Here is a 16,734-nt window from a genome sequence, read left to right as displayed (position 1 = left end):
TGTTAGCTAGCTGAAAACAAGTGTGTTTCGTATTTATGACGCAACTTTTCTTACATTAGTTCTCAGAATTACACCACACTCCCTCAAGTTCAGAATTCTTTACCATACTTCCTTATCTTCACCATCTACTTTTCGATTCAAGAACTGCTACCTTTCAGAGTGAACTACGCCCTTTGACCCAGCTACTCCAGTTCAATCCCCTTGAATAAAACACAATGTCCAAGCAAGCAGAAGAAACAAAATGCGATTCCAGAGAGAGAAGATTAGCATACTTTTAATTTCGTATTCGGGCAAGATAGACCATGGAGTGTTTTTTTTTTTGCACAACAGCAATTCAATGTAGGACCCATTCAAGATAATGAGATCACTAGGAATGACTCACTGGTGTAGACAGGGAAGACACTTACTAATGACGGTGCTGTCCTTGCTGTCGCCAGCCTTCTTGGCCAAACTCATGGCGTACGCACACACCTCTGCCGCTTCCCTCTGTGCTAGCTGTCTCAGGCACGCCACCGCCGCCCTCCGCAGCAATAAGTGGGAGCTGCAAAGGTGCACCTGGGGGAGACACATGTCAGGATGAGCGCGTGGGATGCTATTTTAGGTGCTGCACCCTGCCATCAAGAAAATAATTAAAGAACAGCTCTCTTCCTGGGTTTTACGAAGTAGATACAGTGCCTTGGAAAAGCATTCAGACCCTTTAAAAGGTTCCTAATGTTGCTGGATTACAAATGATACTGACATTTTTTTCCAATCAGTATATTTATTGCAAACTCACATGCTCAAACAGAAAAGTTTTAAAGGCAAAATTAGTTACTTGTCAGCAGATTAAGAAAGTCAATAACTGAAAACTGTTAAAGGCTCTGAATACTTTTGCAAGGCACTATATGTACTGCCATGACCTGACAGCTTCTTAACCTGCACTCTGCAAATAAGGTGGACTGTCAGTAAATCTCCTCTGCAACAGGCCAGAGTGTACAGTCCTTCACCCCCTGGCTGAAATTCATTGCTTATGTCTGCTCTCTCACTGAAGATCTACGTTAATACAAAAACAAGCCTGTCACCTGGATGAGAGTGACTTATAAGACAAACCTAACTCTCAGATGCCTGAGTTAGGAATCACCTACCCAGCTTCTAGCTTCAAATATATGTCCGTGAAACTAAAATATTTTAAAATGGAAGTCTGGGTTTTGTCTGTTTAAGGAAGGCAGAAAGTTATAAGATTTTTTCCCATCCAAGGGAAAGGAGAAGTCAAAGAATTTTGATATTAACTTATAGTTTTCCCAGAACATCAACCATCCAGCAGGGAGTAGTAAGATGCCTGTGGCCCACAGAGGACTTCAAACAATGGATCAACAGATTCGCCAGAGACTAGGGCTCCGCTCATCACCATTCACATGACTGTCACGGACGCTTTCATGTTTTGAATGTTAATACAAATGGAAACATAAAAGGATGAAAGGCCGTGAGCTTACACAGAGACAAGGCACCAGGCTGGAGAGGTTGACGTGGCGTGGGGCGAACATGTGCAGCTGCTGCAGGCAGGAAATGGCAGCCGCCTGAACCAGCGAGTCAGAGTGGTCCTGCATGATGGCACAGCCTACCAGGCATGACGAGCGGATGGTGGATATAGTGGCGCTGTTACCTGGCAACACAGAGCTGGAGTGAGCACAGAATTTTAATCTTCAAATTAAAGGCTAAATCAGGCAAGATCAGTCCATATTATCATGTTTCTGGGAGAAAGCACTTTATGTTTAAGAGAAAAAAAAACTAAAAATGAAATACAAAGTCTCCTAACCGATTACCCACAGAAGAGACTAAAAAAGAATAGTTTTAGGTTTTTTAGAGCGTTAATGTTCCTCTTTACATATTTCCCATCAATTTACATAACATACTTAAATTTGTTCCTAGTTTCATTGTGCAAACAGGTTTTAAATAAAAATTATGCGACAATCCCAGACACTTCTTTTTATCCTGCTATCCGCTGTTGTTAATATCAGCAGAAATGAGGACTCAATGTAACCCTCAAGATTTTTTCTTAATCTTATTTATTTGCATATAATGCTGCATAAAAGTAGGATCTGATTTTTTCCGTAGCCAAATAAAGTAATACTGCCATCTTCTGGTGCAACCCATCTACTATTTTATCAAATACATATTTTTAAAAAATGACACTGACATTAGATTTCAGCAATGACATGCTATGACATGCACGAAACTGGTTGCAAAAATAAAATGTACTAGTGGAAAGATTTTCAGTAAGCTAACGGTTATAAAAATATCATCCTAGGCCTTGAAGTCAACACACAGCACTGCTGGCAAAATGTTATGGCTACAGAGGTGAGGATTCCCTGGGGTTCCCTCCTTCAAAAGCCTGCTTTTTCCAGTATCATCACTTTTAGCTGCTGCTGCCTTTGCTGGCATAACTAAGGAGTGAAACATGTTGTTGCACATTTATGGGCAAGAAGGAAGATCAATGTCCCGGCCACCCATGTGTAACAGGGTGACCCAGAAAATCAGGAGGCACCTCCATACGTAAAGGCTTATGGGCATCTGGAATATGTTACACAGCCATGTGGTTGAAGGGGATACCCTGGCTTCCTTCAGGAAATGGCTCGACGAGCTCCACAGATCAAATTGGCTACAAACTACTGTACTGGAAAGGGCTAGAAAGGCCGTATGGCCCACTCTCGTTTGTCACCATTCTTATGTTCTTAAGGAGGCGGTGGGGAATCCCTCCTCACAGAGAGGGCAGCTCGTCACCTTGCAGCTCAGGCCCCACGGTGGTGATGAGGGCTCCCAGGCAGCGGCCGAGGCACTGGTGCACCTCGGTGTGCGACGGGGGCACAGTGAGCAGGAGAGTCAGCACCAGGGACAGCGTGGGCTCCACATAACCTCGGTACATGGGCCCACTGGAGTCCACGATCAGAGCCAGGGAGTGCAGGGCCCATGTCTGGAATGGGCACCGAAACAGAAGCCTTTTCTTAACGCACACAGACACACAACCGTGCACTGTATCCAAATGCATGCGTTCTTTTTTTCAGAAGCCTACCTTGTCTTTGTCTTATGCTTCGTTTACATGAGTTTCATTCTGGACTAGTACTGCTGCTGCCATTAGATTGTGCTATTTTAAATTACTAACATTAAGTGGTAATAATTAACACAGAGTGCAGTCTGTCATACTAATATGCTCCTCATTGAGATGCACAAGCAAATCGCTTTGTTTTCTACTGCAACAAGCATTTTGTTATGGTAGAAGACTGAAATCTTGTTGGCCGTGCTATGAAAATTAGATAAGGTGACCAGTGTTCCACATCTACATCTAACAGAAATGCCTAACAGCGTTTATAATTATGCACATACCTTGGCAATATGAAACCTTGACAAGTTAATTAAAAATAGAAAATAATCTGCTGTTTACTAGATACTTAAAACACAGTTAAATTTCTGGCTCAGTCTCTGTAGGTGGGCGATTCCTGTTGTCCTACCTGGACCTCATGGGAGGTTCCATCCTGTGCCAGGGCTAGCAGGATGCTGACGCTGGTCTTGAGGTGCTGTCCCGACCCAATCCCTCCCACGTACCGATGAAGACAGCCCAGCGCCAATGAGTGGCCTGTTCTTGAGACCACATCCCGGGCAGACTTCAGCCTGTGGAATGAGATTCAGGAAATCCAGGAGACTTTCGGGACTGAAACATGACGGAAACAAACTTCATTTGGGGTAACATGAAACATCTGGAATAAAATAACCTGTCTTGATACTCTTACAGTCCTTCATAACACTTAAAAGGTTCGAGAAAACCTTCTTCAGAATTAAATTCTTTGGCAAAAGTCGTCTTAAAATTTCAGTCATAAATTAAATATATGAAAAATATTTTTACCGGCAAAGCATTATAGCAGAAAGGAAAAGAGGATATAAGAATCTCATATGACCTTTATTAATTTAAAAACGGACATCCTTGGATTTGAAAAATAAGTAGAATGGGCTAAGAGTAGATTTTGCTAAATGCTACAATACAAATTCCAATGCCTATAACAATGTCTACGAATCAGAAGAGGGAGGCTGGGCCAGTGAGCTGTGTGGCCACGTACTTGTCAAAGCTGTACTGAGCCATCCTAGCGATGAAGGTGGCTTCACCCACCACCTGTGCCATCCGGCCCAGGGCTTCCCCAGCGGCACACCTCAGGATGGGGTTGGGGTTGTCCAGGGCGCCCATCACCAGGGCCAGGGCAGATTTCCGCACCTCTTCGGGACCGAGGCTGCTTTTATTCTCTGCTAAGCCCTGCAGAGAGCGAAAGGGGTGGTGGTGGGGGTGGGGGTGGGGGGGACAAATTCCCTTATGTCAAGAGAGATCAAAGCTAATGATGCTTTCTGATTGTCATGCCTGAAAACATGAAAGAGATTACAATTCAAATAAAATCTTCAAATCCTTGCAACTCTTCGTAGTTCTTAACTCAGTGAACACTCTTATAACCATGAATATGAACAAAAGAAAGCTACATCCAGCCACATAAGAGAAGCGGAAGGGGGTCTCCTAGGAGACAAATAAAATAAAATGGACATAAATATAATATGAATAAATAGAATTTTAAATCAATATAAAGGGATAATATGACACAGAAATAGCAACCATGATGCATGTTTGTGGGTTCATGCTTCATGCAGAGACTCACCTTGAGAGCGCTGAGCACTGCAGTGAATATATTGAGCTGTACAGCTTGCTGCCGAACGCCCTTAGCCTGCTTGATACATTCAGCAAAGTGATCCAGCATCTGGAGCCTGTCACCACACAAAGGGATCGATCCTTTAAACATATCCTGAAAAGACAGCTCTGAAGACACGCTGAGATGTGCAAGTAAGACGTTGAACACAACCCCGTTTGGTTCATTCTTACTTTTCCTTCATAGATCAGATTTACTGCTTTTGGGTCACTCCATGTTTCCCCTAGATAAACCGAGTGATCCTCACTCACACTGAGAGCACAGGGGGTTCCTGGAGTTCTGAAGTACAAGTGGAGGCCTCACCTGTGCTTAAAGGAGACGTGAGGGAAGACGACTCCAAAGAGAGCCACAGAGGCATCGATGACCGAAACCCCCAAAGGCAGGGGGCCGGGGATGGCCTCGCCTGCAGGCACCCGCAGGTAAATGGAAGAGGGGTCGTGTTCAAGAGCACCGCTCCCCGAGGCGCTGTTGGGCTGCAGCTGGGATGGAAGAACAGCAAGTCGTAAGCATGGCGGCCAGAGAAGGCAGAACGGCCATCTTGAAGAGTGTGAGAGACTGTTTGTAGGACTACATTTAGAAACAGAAATTAGATAATAAGCAGTAGGGCTCATAAGTGGGGTTAGGCAAGATGAGGCACTGTTTTTAAGCAGACACAAAGAAAATAATTTATTGTTCCCGATGCGAATGTATATACTGTATCAAGAAGGATGTGGTACTTCTCCCCTCTGTTCTCATAATATAAAGGTTTATCGTAAGATTTCAATTTTCCTTTGTTTTACTCCAGGTGACGAATCCCATCTACTGTGCACACATAAAGCTCTTCTCATGCACGTTCCTCTGGACGCCTGTAATTCTGTAAAATCACCTGATCTTCAATGGACTTGTGATCTGTCTCCTGCAACCAGGAGCCCATGAGCACGCTGTCATCGTAGTGACACAGTGACCGCAGCAGAGAGGTGGTGGTGTTGGCGGAGTTATCAGTCAGTGTGAACTCTGCGACCAGCTCCCGCAGGAGAGCACTGAAACTTCCTGCACGGCAACAGAAAACAACAGAGATCCCAGTCAACCCCGTTACCATGGCATCCGATTTTACACGTCCGAGCACTGGTTAATTACTGCTGGAGAAGAAGAAAAATGCACAACCAGAAATCACGGAGGTGCTGTCCAGAAAAATATAACATAACATAAAAAAAGTAGAGTCAGCTGGAGGCACACTTTTTACTCCAAGATACATTTTATCTACACAAACAGTCAATGTTTAGGCACAAAAGGCTTTCATCAGGACTAGTTACGAGCAAGTGCTCATCAGTAAGTGCAAAAGACACAAATACATAATTATCTTTATGGGGCTCTAGAACTTAAGATACCACACACTGATTAATAATATACGGAAACATAAGGGAAGGCTTCAGGCACAAGGTCTGCATGTTACCTTCATATGTCTTGGGGGGTAACAAAGCCAAGATGTCATAGAGCCTCAGGCGAACCATGGCAGCACTGGCCTTCAGGTGGGCGCCATGCACTTTGATCACTGAAGGAATGCTGAGGAGGCGGAACTCAGTTACTGCATCGCATGACATGACCTTCCCTGGAAAACACACCGCCCTACACCTCTGACAGCATCACTTGGCATCTCAAAAAGTCCTCAACAGGCTAAATTAAAGAAAAAGTTCAATATGGAATGAAAAGATCCATATGGCTCATTTCAACTGTAACTGCTTGTATTAAAAACTCCACAAATGCAATATGTTCTGAAATAGCTCTCTTTGAAATTACTATTATTAAGTTCCAGGTGTAGTGCACTGTAAATCATCATTCCTGTGAAACCAGTATAATTTCTTCACATGCCATGTAACTGTAAAATAGGCATATGCACGCAATTAGCATGTCCACAATATTTTGCATTCTGAATATTTTAACAGCACAAGGCAACACAGCTGGCTTCTAACTGCTATTAGTGCTGGGCTGGCTGGCAAAAGCTGCTCAACAATATTAATCTCATGTTCAGCAAGCAGCTGCCTGAAGTAGAGAAAAATCACTGAACGTGCTTCCATTCAGCTGCAAGAAAAAACATTCCATTGTAATTAAAACCTCACACTCACTGAGACATCATCGTCATTGCACACTCGATGGGCGTCATCAATCTGCGGATCACATCCTCAGTCAGGAGCTCAGGGCAGTGAGCCACAAAACTCCGCATGGCTGTTAATAGGAAAGGAGGCAATTCATTAATCAAGAATCAGAAGGAAATCAAGATGTCCACTCTGTAGTATAAATGCATGCTGTAAAGCCTTTTGAGTTTGAAACAAACCAACTATGAGAAAGACTTTTTTGAAAAATCAACAAGGAGCAAATAATGCCTATGAATTTAATTAGCCGATGCACTTATATTAACCTTTTTTTATTATTAAGTCACTAACTGGAGACAAGAGCGTGTTTTAAAGATTTTAAGGGTGAATTAAGGACTGACACCCTGAACTTAAAGAGTAGAAGAAATTCTCAGAGTTTTAAAGGTCTTGGCCCAAAATAATTTTTATATGATCTCAAAGTGATCATTCGGACAGATTCCAAGTGTTTTTTACCACAGAGTGCGCCAGCACGGCCCTCCAGGGTGACCTGCCAGGTGAAAGAATCTCCTCGGGCCTTCTCCGCCTCCAGCTCCTTCTGAGAGCGCGGAAAGACGTTCCGCCATAGAAGCAGCATCTTGGGAAGGTGGTACCGCACGAGGGAGGGGCCTAGCACACAGCAAGCATGGCGAGCATGGTCACCGTCACGTCAGCATCACAAAAAATGTCACATCCGACGCAGGAGGTGCAATGAGAAGCTGCTGCCATTGAATGCACTGCACGCGACCGGGTAGGCCGTGCCATGACAAATTGTTGGACCGTTTAAAAACGCGGCAGCCAGCAGCAGAAACGCACCTAAAGTCATCAGTGCCCCTAGGAGCAGCCACCCAGCTTGTGTGCGCTGGAGGGACAGGCGGCTGTTCTGCGCAGCAGTCCGAAGAAGGTCTTCTGCAATGCTCACCACCATCTGAAGACATATTTCAAAAGGAAGAAGACATGATGTCTAAGGAATGATCGCTAGTCTTTAACACCAGCTTCGGTTTGCGAGCCCTCTTCATAGTTCGCATGACAAATGGGAATGCAGCCTGCCGGCTGATACAGACCTTTCCCTTGGCATGGGGAATGCCCAGGGGACACTGGTGTACGCCCCCCAGCAGGGCTGCCATGGCGAAGCTGTACCCGCTCACGGCCTCAGGTGAGGCCTTCAGGTTGTTGATGCGCTCGGCGCAGCGGTCCAGCAGCGGAGTGAGCTGGTAGGGCAGGGCCACGGCCACACAGCGCAGGCACCAGGCAGCCGCCAGCCGGGCAGCCATGCTGGGGTGAAGGAGCACAGAGCTGACCGTCTCCAGAAGGCCTGCCGGCACAACAGAGAGCTATAATCAGGGAGCTGAGGTGCCATGGGACCCCACTGATAAGAAACCCTGGGGAAATTGTCAAGACTGTTTTGTATTCTGAATATTTCAAAAGCACAAGACAACATAGCTGGCTCAGTTCAAGTGTTCGGTTCCTAAATAGTGTTCCCCTGCAAACTGTCACAAACTGAGACATAACAAAATCTATTCATGATGAACATCTACAAAGCTTCATGTGGACATTAAACTCTGACATTTGCCTGATGACAAACCTGATTAAAAATGCACACTCTCTCTCTCATGGAGAGATCATTAGTTCTCCTAGAAGAGCATTTAGGCAACCTGCATTTGAGACCTGAAATCCAGTGTTACACTGGGCCGTGTCCATTCCGGGAGTATCGTCCTGTTTGGACAATCAATCTGAAAGCTCCAAATCCAGAGAGCAACAGAAAGAAGCAGAAGAGTAGTTGTTTCAAATCTGGAATCACATACTGTAGACAGATACCACAACTGTGGAAATTTGTCTTTGATTTCTCCCATAAAAAGTACATCAAACATTAAACACACAAAAAGCAAAACATAAGTCTTACTTAAGTCACATAAAATCATAACAGCACATGAACAGATGAATAGATGAATGAATGAATGAATCAATCAATCAATAGGTAGTGAACTGGAAGTAAGCAGACCTGACTGCATGCAGCTCAGGCCCTGTAGCTGGATACCCACCGATGGAGGGCTCCTGTATCAGAGGCGAGGCAGTGGCGCTGAGGCTCTGCACCAGGCTGCCCAGCTCCTTGAGCGCGCACACCATCACGTGCTGACTCGCCGACACGTCCGCCGCCCCCGCCTTGTTCTCGCTGCTAGCGTCGTTCACCACTGCTTCTGCAACGCAAAGGCGAGGCCTCTTTAACGCTCATCCCGCCTTCACACACCAGCACCGCCCTCCTGGCTGCCCACAATGAGCAAAGCCAACACGGCGTTTCGTTCGCGCCCTCATCACTGATCCGCTTTCAGGGTCACAAGGCGGAGATGGTCAAACAAGCGCTCTGACCACAAAACCGGTCACCCTTACCATCTCACATCACACAATTCCTCATGATAAAGCAAGAACTGTACCCTGAAGGAGAAATAATCATTTCTGAGTATAAAATTACTGATAGCACCTAAACTCCCACAAGGATGACTGCAATCATTCATAAGCTTCACACAGCTCTGCTTTGGGCTTGTGTGCTTAATTTGTGGATGGCTATGGAATAATAAGAAATTGAGTAATAATTTTGATAGCGGATAAAAACAAATTACAATACTTTTCAAATACAGTACATAATTTGGAACCTTTGTAATCAAAATGATAATTATGATGCTTCTATAATAGTATTTCAATAACAGGAGCTCAAAATACAATTGGAAATATACCTCTTATTACAATATTAATTAAAAATGGTATGATTTCTAGGGTACCATTTTTCCAAAAATATTGGATAATTTAGCCATACTTCATATATCCAATGTTACAATGAGCTCTGGTGAGGAATTCCTCAGTTAAAGCCTCAGTCTATATGATCGAATACATCTGTGGAATCAAATCTGGATCGTATCTTAAACCAGACAAAGAACTTCAAGGATAGAAGATCGTTCTATCCTTGTCCATTATAACAGTTGGCAGTTCGGGCTCTGAAGTTTTTTTTTTTCAGTTTGCATGTTGAAAATTTAATTTGGGGTTTGAATTATAAATGAACAAGAGTTTAAAATATAGTTAAGAATAGTATGCAACAGTGTAGTCAAGAGGTACTGCAGAGGATCTAGTCAATCATGGTACAGATGAAATCTTTCTCTTTGGCCTGTGGAGCTAAGTTCCATCAAAGTTAATCACTTATTTTTCTAATTGAAATCTTAGTGGTTATGCATGACGTAGCTGAGTGGAGACTTAACTTCTGCAATGCTAGCCAGATTTGCAAATAATTGCATTTAATACCCTCAAAAATTCTGGTGTTTGCAACTGCTCTTTTCAGGGGAATAACAAACAAAAAACATATGTAATCAAACAAAGCAAAACAGTTTGGAAAACTACTACAAACACCATCAACAAGTTACAGTTTGTGTCTCGTCATGATGTCAGAACACACGAAAGCCAAACTTCAGAGCCCAGATGTTTTAGGAAAGTGTCAAAGAAACGGGTGTTTTTTATTCAGACAGTGATTTCTGCATCAGAACCGAAACAGGTTTGGAACACACCACACAAAGACTGGTTTCAAAGCAAATCACAGAGTAAGAACATTGGAAGGTAAAAAAAGCAAAGCAAATAAAAATAGTGAAACTTTGGCATGGTTTTCTTAAAGCTTGGTGTGACAGTCAATGACTGTTACACCATATCATGAGCTAAGTCTTTGAGGAAGGAACAGAAGTGATGTTGGCTGTGGATGATAGATACCCCAGCTGTACTGAAGTTCTCATGTTAAGAAATAAAAGACAACACCAGCCCAAAGGGTTATTTCTTTAATGCAAATGCTGATTTCTTATACTATTTATCAGTATTTTATCAGCACAGAATGTAGTTAATCTGAAAGATGTGAAGAGAACATACTGTAGATGCTGAGAAAAAGAACGGTGTGATTTTCCTCATTTTTGCATGACAAAAGAAGTGAGAGCAGACGGGCAAGCAAGCACGACAAGGCAAACACTGCAAAGAAGGCAAGCAAACTAAAAGTTTTAAAAAAGTACTTACTCTGTAACGCTCTGAACCTTGACATTTCCCCCCCATCAACAAGCTCCTTACCAACGGCTCTCATCTGTTTGCTGATGGCCTGGCATATCTCCTTGCCGGCTGCGATCTGGGCCTTTTCGCCCAGCAGGCTGCCCAGCGTGGCGCGCAGCATGAAGGAGACGCAGCGGCGCGAGTAGACCGCCTCCACGTGAGTCTGCGTGGCGCGGGGGTGGGACACCAGGTCCAGCACGTGGGACAGGAAAGTGGCAAAGTTCCTCTCCAGCCACTGGCCGCCAAGCGTGGTGACAAAGACCACGTAGGCCTGACAGAACAGCACAGGGAAAATTAACTTGTTAACTTGAAAATGAAAGCTTTCAAGCTCATTATAAGTATGAAAAGATAAAAAACAATTAATAATAAGATCCATCTATGCATTACCAGAAATTTGCTTATTCTAGGTAAGGGTTGTGACAGCCTATCTCAGAAGCACAGGGCCCACAGCAGGATTACAGCCTGGATGGGACACCTGCCAACTGCAGGGTATATGTAATAACAGTGGCAACAGGAACCACAGAATAAATAGTTACCTGAGTGACTCCCACTCGCACCTCTCTGCTGACAGATCCACCCCCTTTCAGCATCTCCCCGCCGCTTTTGAGGAAACCCGAGCCGCCCCGCAGGAACCCTGTGGCCATCAGCTCCAGCACCTCCTCCAGCGTGGCCCGCTTCACGTTCTGACGCATCACTGCACCGAGGGGCACAAACCGGATGTGAGGTCACTTGAAACGGTATGGGCTAGCCCCTTTCTCATAGGGGTTTTTAGATACCATGATAAATGCTCTCATGTTTTGGACATTCCCTACTTCACTGGCCTGTTGCCTCATTAAGGCTCATATGGTTTCCTTATGATCAACCTACCTTGGAAAAGTAATACTAAAGACCCCTGTCTACATGCACATATTCTTTTGACCACTATAACTGCATTTTTAGTAATGCAATTATCTCCGGTCAGCCACAGGAGATCCTGAGTCTGCCTGAAGAGTAACTGCGTGTACTTCCAAGAAAACCCTGTGGAGTCTCCCATCTTGATCAGAGCGCAGAGCAACAGTAGAGGGCACAACGCTGTCCTTACCAGCGGCTTGCTTAGGCATCAAAGCAGTGGCCATCACTGTCCCCAGAAGTTTTGCCACTGCTACACGGACGCCGTAGTTAGAGCCTTCAAGAGCCTTGAAGCACAGCGTTGCCACATTTTCCAGCTCAGTGGTCCACATGAACACAGCTTCATTCTGTAGCTCCAGCAGGCACTGTTAGGGAAACAAACACCATCACCATTACCACTAGTGATTTTAACACTACAGTATAACTGCCACTTCCACATCGCCATAAACCCAAAATACTTATAAGCATTTTGCTACAAAAACAGTGCTTTAGGTAGTAAGTAGGGAGCTGCATCAGCAGGCATAGGCTGCAAAGGAACAAATAAAGGTTTACTCCATGCTGAAAAGTGAAGTAAAGAAACACAATGTTTCAGCTGTGGAGCCTTCTTCGGGTGTGTCACACCCAAAGAAGGGTGTCAGCGTTGTCACCGTGTCAAACGTTGTGTTTCTTTTGTTCTCTTTTCAGCATGGAATAAACCTTTACTTGTTCCAGTGCTTTAGGTTAACTAACTTAATATTTTACTTCAGTTTTCACAAAATATATAGTACAATCTAACAATGTTTCTCAAAGAGGTGGGATTTGTGTTTCCTGGTAATTAAAGCAAAGCTGTCTCTGCTTTATATCAATTATGTCAGTTTTTTTTTTTACAATATTTTTGTAAGATGCTTTAGACTTGTTTAGTAAAATCAAGAGGTACAGGTCCCATATGTTTTGACACCCAAAGGATTCTGCGTCTGTCGTTCATTTCCCCCTCACCTTGGCGACCGCACATCGCACTGCCATGGACCTGTCGGTGAGCAAAGAGCGGGCGTTTTTGTAAATGTCCCGATGACAAGACGCTGCTGCCCCTCCGAGGCCATTCAGGACCTTCTGTAAGCTGAGCAGAATTTCCCCACGGCCTTGAGACTGGGGGAGGAACAAGACCACGTGTTCACGAAGCGTTCAGGAACCCTAGCATCCCTCTCTCAGCCGTCTTGGTCACAGGCAAAGTTATTTGGAAAATCAGTTTCTAACAAAGTGTTATTAAGGTTCCGACAATTCAGACAGTACCTCTGCACTTTTCAGTGCCTTCAAAAGGTTGTTGATAGTATCGGGAAAGGAGCTGCCCAGCATTCTGCCCATCTTCTCGTAAAAGGCTCCGACACAGGCCACCGCAGCACTGTGACAAAGGAAGAACACCTTTTATAGGCTGCAATGACGCACAGCTGTTCAATTGGCAAATGAGAATGGTCAATTCCAGCTGTGACAGCTATGTAAGCATAAGGTAAGAATTAATGAATGTTCATTTACTTACATCCAAATTAAGAGTGACCTACACTTAATTACAGCATGTGTGGGTGCTGTTTTTCTTAATCCAATAAATTAATTCAATAAAACGAGTAAAGGTGGCTTAACATTCATATTGATTTATTCAGAAATGGTGCAACATACTGGAATACACATTTATCATTATGCTAAAACTGAAGCTTTTTCCTTCTATGTGTTCTGGTAACAAAGCTTAGGAGAGTGTGTTCAGAAAGAGGGAAGCCAGTGAGACCTGTAAATGGAGAAGAAACAGTATGCGATTCCTCTGGAGATCACACACAACTAGAAAGCTTTTATCCAATTCTCACAACACTGCAATTAGGGATATTATTTTAATGACAAACCATTTAAAATTGACTTACCTCACTTAATTACCCTAAGATTAAAGATGTCACCTTGAATCTACCAAGGATGGCTTATGAGATTCTCAAGTGTCTATGGCATGATACAACTTACTTTGCAATATCTCTACATCACCAGCACATGCACACTCCTGCTTTTACAAACAGAACAATATGAATGCATGCAAAACACCCTGCAGACACTGGCTCAGGGCTGGCTCACTGCTCACTCACAGCTTGGTTGGCAGGTAAGCGGGCGTGTCGTCCTTGCTCTTGATGATATCATTGCACTTGTCGAGCGTCTGGAAGACAGTGAAGGTGTCCCCGATGTTGTAGAGAGTGGCCAGGTTTTTGGCCAGCAGTTTCCTGGTCGGGGGGCCCGGAGCACTGCTGATCAAGCCAGTCAGCTGCTCCACCAGCTTCTTCTGCTTTTCCTTCACATCCACCTGTAACAGAGGTAGACACACCTTCAGAGGAGGTACATTCCTGGCTCACCGCTACTCTGCCATCACTGCAGACTCTGTGCCTCTGCTCTACTAAACAAGTAACTCCGCTTCAGCTGGGTGACCAGAAAACAATAACGCTGTGAGAAACCACACTCCTTACAATGGACTGGACCTGGCAAATTACAACTCAAAACTAGGCATTTTAAGACAGTCTGAAAATTGTCACAGATTTTCTGATAGTAGAAGTAGTGTGAATCGTGCTAAAAAATTCACAATGAAGCAATTCGAAAGGAATTAAATTTAGCATCAGGTACTGACGCACAACTTACCTTGTTAGCAGCAACAAGAACCTTGTCCAAAAAGCGTAACCACTCAAAGATAAACACTGGCCTCTTGGCCTCTGTAATCTGAGCCAGGGCATCTTCGTTGAGTAACAGGCTGTGGGCTAGCTCCATCCCACTGCAATGTACTGGAAGACAGGTTGAGCCGCTGGAACGCTGGTGAAATCGGGGTGCCCTTTACACTGAAACGTGCCACTTCTGTGAATCTGAAACAAATCATTTATCAGGGACTGCAGAAGATTCAACGACTTCAATCTTCTGAGCAAGGAAATGGGAACCATGAATTGTCGGAGGCTTGAGAACACTAATGTGTCATGACGCTGTATAGTTTTGGAATTAGACTAACCCTTATGATGAATGTATAACTGAAGACTCACTTGTACAGTTTCATATTCATCATAAAGGTCTACTACCAGCTTTACAGTATATAAGCCACGCAAACCCTCCTAGGTAATTAAAGAAATAGCATTTTTGCCCATTGGCCAAAGCCTAAAACAATATTGTGGGAAAGGATAAAGGCAATTAAGTTCACTGAATACACAACAGAGGCCGAAGAGGAAAGCAGGGCTTCTTTGTTAAGGGTTTGAAAACTCGTGTCGTTATATTTCAGATACGTTGTACTTTGCATTTTTTGTTTTGAAGAATTCTATCAGAAATACAGTATATAATAGCCAATCTACAACCATTACTTCATATTCCTTTAGACTAAGCGATTAAAATAAAAAAAAGAAAAGCATTTTCACTTCAACTACAATTCAGTGTGTACTAAAATATCTGTTCAGATGAAGGGAAATCTGTTACAGTTTGATCACAGATATTTTCTGTGACCTAAATAGAGAAGTTAAGGCTGACTGTTGAGAATTCACAGATTATACGATCAGGTTTTAATGGCACTATTTCTTTCATCTGTTTTGAAAGATATCAAAGTTAAGGAAAGAGAAATTTGTCAATGCAAGACACAGGTGCAGAGTATTTAATAGAACAATTAAAACTACTGTTCTAATAATGCAAAGATCGTCAGATAACTTCCTCGGGATGACTAGGTACAAAATCCCTGGCAAACAATTTTGATTACTGAACAAATACATATTATGCTTAATGTTTATCAAATTAAATTATCTTTTTTTGTTGTTGTTTGAAAGTGAAATTGGGCACTTCTGAAAATGCAGCTGCTTTTGTACGGTTCTAGTACGCTACGGTCATTATAGAGTCGGTCAATATAAAAAAACCCAGCTAAACCGCAAGAACTAAAACGCAAACTACAGTACCTAACAAATAGCCCTTCGAGGATCATAAAGACTGTCTCTACCTGAAACATAAGAACTCAGTGTTATAAAAAAAGTCAGTAAACAGATTTTGATTACATTATATTTTTTTAAAACTTTGCTGTATCCTAAAAGATCAATATTGTAAATACACTTTTTATTATTTCGTATTTTAACTGCGGCGTTTCTATATGTTGAAAGCGTTAGAAGACAGTACTCTCGTTAATGCGCAAATCGATCACAGAGATCCATTTATTTTTTTATATTTCAAGTGCCGGTTAAGCCTTCAATCTTAAAACCTTGAGTAACAGTTCGTGTTTTTCAGAGGATTTTAGTTCTGCGTGGGTTTTCTGCAGCAACACAGAGAGCAGAAGAATGAAACGTAGCTACACATAAGAAACAGCTTATGACACTGACAGTACACGAATTTACCAAGACTCCGCCATGACATCTATGAAACACTAAACTATATGAATTTTAAAAGAAACTAGAATATTTTAAAATGATTAATATTACTCTCATTAAAAGAAAAAATATTTTTTTTCTTCTAAGAAAGCTAAGTGTCCTTCAAATGTAGCTATGGCGATGCAACTCGTTTTTGTCTATGTTCTGTGACCTAAATTTTTATCCAGAAATGGGTTACGTAAACGAGGATCGCTAAACAGTTTTTTAAACAAGATAAATGCATGTTTAATTAAACGACAGCATCCCTTCCTGTTCCTTTACTCATACGTGCGCACAGAAATTAAAATGAATGGACATTCACAACAACCTTGTAAGAATCCCAAAAACACGAATTACATCAACATCGTTCTCATACTAAGCCCATTGTCTACAATTTCAAGTCAATTCAACACCAAATTAAAATGTTAAAAATGCAAAATCCGAATATTTTTTCCAAATCCCTTAATTCGTACCTGCAGTTCCACCACCACGTACAGTACGGTAGCTAGACACAAGTGACACTAAAATATGTCCGACTAGAAACATGACGTTAGTTGTAATATACATATAGGGATATTTATTGTTCCTTGA

The 16,734-nt window shown here is 43.0% G+C and overlaps 1 protein-coding gene across 4 annotated transcripts in view; it reads right to left on the bottom strand.

Moving 5' to 3' along the window:
• heatr5b (HEAT repeat containing 5B) overlaps positions 1–16,734 on the bottom strand; it is a 35,950-nt gene that overhangs the window by 18,490 nt on the left and 726 nt on the right. For 2 of the 4 annotated variants that reach the window (XM_088610559.1, XM_088610563.1), the window contains exons 1-22: positions 16,617–16,678; positions 14,423–14,640; positions 13,882–14,093; positions 13,052–13,160; positions 12,758–12,907; positions 11,976–12,147; positions 11,431–11,588; positions 10,865–11,165; positions 8,866–9,021; positions 7,888–8,138; positions 7,640–7,751; positions 7,301–7,453; positions 6,821–6,920; positions 6,151–6,260; positions 5,584–5,747; positions 5,022–5,197; positions 4,671–4,776; positions 4,089–4,279; positions 3,486–3,645; positions 2,761–2,950; positions 1,473–1,642; positions 408–555 (exon numbers count right to left, since the gene is read on the bottom strand). In XM_088610559.1, the coding sequence (XP_088466685.1) occupies positions 408–555; positions 1,473–1,642; positions 2,761–2,950; positions 3,486–3,645; positions 4,089–4,279; positions 4,671–4,776; positions 5,022–5,197; positions 5,584–5,747; positions 6,151–6,260; positions 6,821–6,920; positions 7,301–7,453; positions 7,640–7,751; positions 7,888–8,138; positions 8,866–9,021; positions 10,865–11,165; positions 11,431–11,588; positions 11,976–12,147; positions 12,758–12,907; positions 13,052–13,160; positions 13,882–14,093; positions 14,423–14,548 (3,415 nt within the window). In that variant the 5' untranslated portion in view covers positions 14,549–14,640; positions 16,617–16,678. Of the gene's footprint in view, positions 1–407; positions 556–1,472; positions 1,643–2,760; positions 2,951–3,485; positions 3,646–4,088; positions 4,280–4,670; positions 4,777–5,021; positions 5,198–5,583; positions 5,748–6,150; positions 6,261–6,820; positions 6,921–7,300; positions 7,454–7,639; positions 7,752–7,887; positions 8,139–8,865; positions 9,022–10,864; positions 11,166–11,430; positions 11,589–11,975; positions 12,148–12,757; positions 12,908–13,051; positions 13,161–13,881; positions 14,094–14,422; positions 14,641–16,616; positions 16,679–16,734 lie in introns of those variants that run through there. The other 2 variants (XM_088610562.1, XM_088610560.1) reach the window with 2 other exon arrangements.

This window comes from Lepisosteus platostomus, chromosome 17 (assembly GCF_059453375.1).
Source record: "Lepisosteus platostomus isolate fLepPlt1 chromosome 17, fLepPlt1.hap1, whole genome shotgun sequence".
NCBI classification, from domain to species: domain Eukaryota; kingdom Metazoa; phylum Chordata; class Actinopteri; order Semionotiformes; family Lepisosteidae; genus Lepisosteus; species Lepisosteus platostomus.
Note: the sequence above shows the minus strand (reverse complement) of the source record. Positions and strands in the feature narration are given on the sequence as shown.